The 6782-nt window shown below is 37.4% G+C and overlaps 1 protein-coding gene across 1 annotated transcript; it reads right to left on the reverse strand.

The window, feature by feature from the left end:
- Window positions 1-338: 338 nt before the first annotated feature.
- Window positions 339-6366, reverse strand: pi15a (peptidase inhibitor 15a). Its single transcript, XM_047350115.1, has 6 exons — window positions 6192-6366; window positions 5777-6099; window positions 5208-5326; window positions 4059-4191; window positions 3855-3970; window positions 339-1786 (listed from the first exon to the last, which is right to left on the reverse strand). The coding sequence occupies exons 2-6, from the start codon at window positions 6047-6049 to the stop codon at window positions 1651-1653; spliced, it is 777 nt and encodes a 258-aa protein (XP_047206071.1). The 5' UTR covers window positions 6050-6099; window positions 6192-6366; the 3' UTR covers window positions 339-1650.
- Window positions 6367-6782: the final 416 nt, after the last annotated feature.

A 6782-nucleotide genomic window follows, 5' to 3' on the forward strand; every position in this document is an offset into this window, starting at 1 on the left:
GACTATGACTCAAAACATAGTAGTAAATCCACCAAGTACTGGCTGAGAATTATGAAATGTCAGATGTCAGAGATTTTTAAATGTCTAGAAGACGATCCTCACTGTTATTTTGACCAAAGCTTTTAGGTGGTCGGGTGTCTAACCTTTTCTTTGGTTGATATCCTCTGTTCCATGAGTAAAACAATGCTCATTTTTGTTATTTAGGTGCAATTAAATCAATTTGTTTTCCAGAAATAAAAACACAACATTTGTATATACCTGAGCTCAGGGGAAATAGAAATAACCTTTACTACTTTAGCCAGTATCCTCACATTCTTACAAATAGACAAGAGAATGAATGATAAAAACTCAACCAGTTTATTACAAGTCCAACATATAAAACAATGGACTTCACCGCATAAATATCATTGCTGATTTAAAAACTGAAAATGTGTTTTCTCCTATTTTTGTCCTTTTCGGTATGTTGAATAAATGCTATCATTTTACAAACAATACAAAATTAATATAACTTAAACAGGTTTCAATACAAAAGTAATAACTTACAGTTTAACTGTTGTAACATAGTTAAGATATGATTATGTACACATAGAAAAAAACAAATAACACTTTTCTGTTATTTTTGAAATTCACAAACAATTAAGGTGCACTTGAGTGCTGGAATCCCAAATGAGTCATATCAAAATATAAACAACATCAATACACAAGAGGGCATGTAGCAAACCAGTAAACTTACATGGTGATATATGTATGTAGGTGTTATCACAGAGTAGATATGTATCAGACTTAATTTCTCTAACATAAATATAAAATATATGAGTAAAACCTGCGAAATGCCCAGATGAATTGTCGTCAGTATGACACAGAAGTGAATTAGTGCAGATTAAGACTGAAAATGTACTGCCTGACTTTTCAGGAAACCTTTTAAAACAGAGGCGTTATGTGTGCTGACATCAGCCTGCAAAACTAGGGGCTTTCCAGTCAGCTTAATTCAATACATGCACCGTCTTCACAAGACACTTAAGCCAGAACTTGAGTGTGTTGACAAAAAGGTAGACTTTGCTTAAAAATCTGAACTGAGACAACCTGCATGCACCTTAAATGAGCAAGTTCTGCTCTATGAGTTAATTTTGCAAGTCACCGTCAGGTTGAAAAGGCTGCCAGTGGAGGTTCCCCTCTAAGGTCAAACGCTTTGATCCTTTTGATCCTGTTTGATCTCAACATTTTTGTGTAGGCAGAGCACACAACATGAATGTGTGATGCCCATAGCACCAAATTGAGCTGAAATGAGGAGCTGTGATGGCTTTAATGTCCTTAATTACCACATTGTCAACAGTAATTGCAATGGTTTTGAGGACCACATAAAGTATGCACTGTTAAAATGACCCATTTGTCATATAAATACCTTTAGATATTTGATCATTTCCAATATATGTAGCAAACTGACAAAAAAAGGGAACATAACTCATTTACAAATTATTTACAAGTCACTAAAATCACCAGGTGCCTTCAATTGTATACTTATCCCTTAAATAAGCCCATATATACAGAAAAGCGTTGTTGCTCGACTGTTGTGCAAATCCTTACTCGAATAAAACATAATGTCTTTGTGGTACTACGGGTTGTCGGCTCATGTTGGTAGGAAGCTTGTGTTTATTTGAACCAGTGCAGGTAGTTAGTCTTGAGAGCTGGGAAGCACATGTTGTTGCTGCACGAGCCACCGTAGCTGGGAGGACAGGCGGAGCACGGAACGCCAACTTTGTAAGGAGCCTCTCCGATCCAGTTACCCCTAAAAAAACCGTGAATGAAAGGTTATGAATGTAAAACCGCATGAGGCAGTGAGTTATTACAATGACATATAACTGTTTTGTTGCCTAGTGTGAGGACCTTTATCACACGTATGTTTGAATAATTCACAGTTTTACCAAATCACAGAACTGGACTGTAAATAATTCAAATAGACAAGGTTCAGTGAAAGCATTTTCAAAGAACTACTGTTTAATATGTACATTAATAGATGCACAGGAAATAAACCAATTTTTAAAAGCCGAACCTTTTTTAGAGAAAAGATGTATCCTTTTTTCATTGAAGGGATAGTTCTGTTTTTTTTTAAGTGATGTTCTGCTAAAAGGTTATTAGCTGTTAATATCTTACTTGCTCTAGATATCTCTTTGCCATCTTCATTTAGCATAACTCCAGATTAGTAGCCCGAAGCAAACAGCTAGCCCAAAAGGAACCAAGACCAAAGCGGACTTTTGTTTTATTAAGACAACCCCAATCTTTCAAATGTCATACATTTGATGTGAATCACTTTATGAAAACTTTTACCACTGTAATGTTTGCATTGGGTGGTTATTTACAAAGATGTTTATTTACACTGGAAGTGGAGGACGGAGATGATGCACCACTAATGATCTTCCTGTATGAAACGCTTACAAGGAAAAGAACGCGTACATTTATGTTTCTGTCTACTATCTGCAAGAAACGAAATATAGTGAAAATCAATAAAACTGCATTCACTTGAATCACTAACTTATTTTTCCCTTTTTAGACCAAATATTCTTATATAACAGACAGTTACTGTGAGCAGAAATGTTTTTCATGTTCTGTTCTTAGTGCGTGTTTCATATAGGAAGGATTTTTCTTTGCACACTGTTGTAATTGTGTGGTGTCTCCTTATAACAGTTTAAATTCCTGATTAGTGATGTCACAAGTATGTAACATTACCCTCTGTAGCGAGCTAGGGGAGAACCGTGCTTGCTGATGGACGCTTGGAGTTTATATTTCAATCTCCCTAACTCAGAAGCAACATTACAGGTTGTATGGACTCTGTTTGTTTCATGTATGATAAAACAGCAGCAAATTAACCGGGCCATATAAGGCTAATGAAGAGTGTGTTTAATTAAAGGACAAGAACTGTGAAATTTCTAGTATCAATGTGGTTAAGAGTTTTTGATTGTCCTGCTTTATGTTATTGCCGCCTCCACCAAATACAAATCTAACCCACGTTACGACACCACCTGCTTCCTCCATTTCATGTGTAACCATTGGCCTCCGGGTAAAAACCCGCTAACACAAACTTGACAACTGTACAGGGTTCATAATACAGAAATTGCATAAACCGCTATAACATTTTCTATATTCTAGTTGTTGGATTCCTTTGGACTAGCCATAAACCTTGTCCAACTAATCTGGTTTTTCACGTGAGTAGAATACCAAGAGAGTTTTCCACTTCAGGTAAGGTATTACATGCCTTTAAAACTTTAATAGAACCTTGCTTTCAATATATTGAACTCAGTTCAAGATGAGCTCACAAACCTATGATAGTGCTATATGCTGCATGAGATGTGTAGGAACCAGATCTGAAGATGGTGGGATTATTTTGTAAAGTAGAAAATGAAAGAAAATGAGATGTAACTAGGATTAAAGAGATTTTTTTTAACACAGCTCAGATTCATGAGCCAGAAGGGATTTTTCACAAGCTTTGTCTTTCAAAGGTGACAACAGTAACCTCTGCTGAGTGGAAAGTGGGATTGTCTCTAAATTAAATAGTTTAGCTGTCCTGAGCCTGTTACACTTTCATACAATATGCATTAAACCAGGGGGATTAAAGAACTAAGATCAAGAGTGAGTCACAAGTCTGGCCATGCTTAGAATCCTATTTAGGAACCTTTGTTTTCTCTGGTTCATACAGGTTATCCGCAGGTTTATCAGCATGGGTGGCATTTCATAAAACGTATACAGAACATAATGGGGAATGTTGACAAATTAAGCAGAAATAAGCCATCCTACACTATGAATTTAACACTATTCAGGTTGTAAAACATAAACCCCCACTTGATGCTCAGTGTACTCACTTCGGTGAATAGTTGCAGACTAAATATGTTGCCCTTTTCCAAACAGAACCCCACACATTCATATTGTGGCACGTGTGGACAGCACAACCGATTTTGTTAGATGTTGCCCATACCATCTGCAAAAATCAAAAAGAAATAATTTTATTACAATCATGTCTACAAGACTTTTACTAATTTAAATGAAAGGCATAATAATTATCTTACTTGTGTGTAGTGGGTACACATAGGTCCATAGCATCTGAGAGGGCATCGTGGGTTGCAGTCACGAGGGTATGGAAATGAGTAATCTTTCACTTCGTCGTACCAGGGCTTCACCAGCTGCAGAATGGACCGATAGCTGCGAGCAGAATACAGACAAATTGAGTATGTGATCATTTTTCTTTTAGAGTGTTTCCAAATGATGATGAGCAACAGATGATTTTTTCCCAACAGGGGCCAAACCACAACCCTGTTTGATAGAAATATTATAGTTCAGGAAAAATCACTATTCTAGCATCAACGGAGATAGCCTAAACTCACTAAAAAGAGAGTCTTATATTTTTATATTTTGTCCCTAGTGAGTGTAAACAGGAGGCAAAGATTTGGAAACCAAATTTATTTTTTGTTATTCTGGTTTTCTGTAGCCTCAAATTTTTCTGGGTTTGTTGCAGATGCTCCTATTTTTTCTTCTGCATCAGATCTCATCTCACGCCATTTCATCCCATCTGATCTCATCATGTTTCGTGTCATATTTATCTCATCTCATTCCACTTTATTTCATCTCATCCCATCTCATCCCATTCGGTCTCATCTGATCTAACCTGACATGATATGATCTCAGATATTACTTTGCTGTTGCATGTTAATAAATACTGACTGTGGTTTCACTGTTTTTAAAGGAACATTTTCTACATAATCAGCACCAAAGATTGTTCATTTTGTTAATTCCTATGTATATTTAGGCTTTAGTGTTGCATTTTTAATGCTTATCTAAGTGAAATAACAATCAAAAGTCTATTTGATAACAAGCACTTTTAGTTATATCTACTGTGTTTTGGTTTGCAAAGGGTAGCAGCATATAAAATGTTGTTGACCTTTTGTTACTTCAATAAAATCCAAAAGTTTGGGAACACAGAGGTGCCCTATGTTTTCAAATGGAAAGCCAAGACCTACTACAGGGCTTGTCTTTTTTCTCCTTATGGGTCATGGCTAAAAGTAAATTTTTTGTTTATAGAAAAGGTCACAGAAGCATTCCACTTGCAACCTCCAGGTCATAGTGCACAAACTACATTACAATGACCATCATTCCTCGGAAAGAGTTCCATCCCGAGAAGGGCAACACATTAGAGCAAAGAGAAGTCTAAGGTCACTCACCGTCCTGTCCTGACTGAGAGGTTTTGACCCAGAAACCTGAGGAGGTGAGGCGGTCCATGTTCCCAAAGGCAGGCATGAGCCCAGTCCTCTGCTGTTTTTGCCAAAGTCTCATCCCACACCTTAACACATACAATGAAATGGTGGAGGCAAAGAAATTCATTAAATGACTAAAGCCAAAATAATGACCCAAATCCTTAAAGTAAGGTGATGCCTTGTGACACTCTTTGCAAATGGTTTGAAAGGACATTGCAGCATAAAGTTCCAACACTGGAAAGGACACAACAGCAATTTAATTGCAGATACTGTAGCAGTGAAGTAATTTGACAAATAGAAAATTAAAGCCAGCTACAATGACATCTGCATTGGAGTAACTTGAAACTAAAACATTTACACTGTAATGTCTGACAGATCACTGCTGTTTTTTTCCAGGTTTCACTACCATCTGGCTACCAGTGTCACACAAAGAGCCCTGCTGTTGGGAATGACCAGCTAATTTAATGGCCTTATTGAGTAACTTTTTTGCTGTGGGGTCAATTGTAGAAAATGTTTGAATGAAAGCTTTGACTTACCATGTATTCCATATTGGAAGCTGGAGGAAACACTCTGCCTCTCACTTTATTGTGATAATCGAGGATGGCAATCATGTCGTTCTGACTAATATACCGCTTCCTCCTGGTTTTGGAAACTGTTCCGTTTTCTCCGTGACCGTGCGCCGCACCAAACCCATTGATGTCGGCACCTGGCGTGGATGAGGACGCAGCAATGGGACTTGTGGCCAGCGCACTTGCTCCCCAAGATATGCACATAACTACTAAATCTATGGCAAATAACTGGAGTTTCATGTTGGGTTTCAAGGAAACTGCAGATGAAATATTCAGATTCCAAGATGCGTCTGAAAATAAAACAACAACTCAAGATTTTAATATGATGTATCCAGACAAGCTTCGTTGTCATGTTGCACATAAAAAGAAAAATCAGTTTTACCTTTTAAAGCGCGTCGTGCTGTCTACGCCAAAGTTGGCAGACAAGTATTACTCCTAAAGCTGCTGTGACGGTTCGCGGATGGAGACACAGAGCAGCGATTCAGTTGGTCCTTTGCAGACTTTGTGAGTGTTTCAGGAAGAGTCCTGTTTTGCGGATTTATATAGCCTATTCCCGCAGTGGATAGTGCAGGAAGTGCGCTTGCCTCAGGGATAAAACGCACAGCCCCTCCTTGTCACCAGAGACGCAGCATCATTTTAGTGCGTTTTTTTTAATGTGTTCCATCTTACAAAGAAACGAGGTTGGGAGGTGAAATTTAATTTATTGATGAATTAGCAGGAAAAAGGTGTTCTTTGCTTGGAAACGCAGACATACAAGTGCTTATCTTTATCCTTTGGTTTCGTTTTTATGTACGAATCATGAGAACCTTATTTAGTAAGTTTCTGTGTTTTTAATAAGCATAGGGAAGAGATTGACAAGTTCACAGTTTTCAAAATAAGTGCTTTCCAAAGAGTTTTTTACATGTCCACTTAGGAGGACATGTGTTTGGTCTTAACAAACTAAAGTGAAACCTATAAAATAATATATTTCTAA

This window comes from Girardinichthys multiradiatus, chromosome 21, assembly GCF_021462225.1.
Source record: "Girardinichthys multiradiatus isolate DD_20200921_A chromosome 21, DD_fGirMul_XY1, whole genome shotgun sequence".
NCBI lineage: Eukaryota > Metazoa > Chordata > Actinopteri > Cyprinodontiformes > Goodeidae > Girardinichthys > Girardinichthys multiradiatus.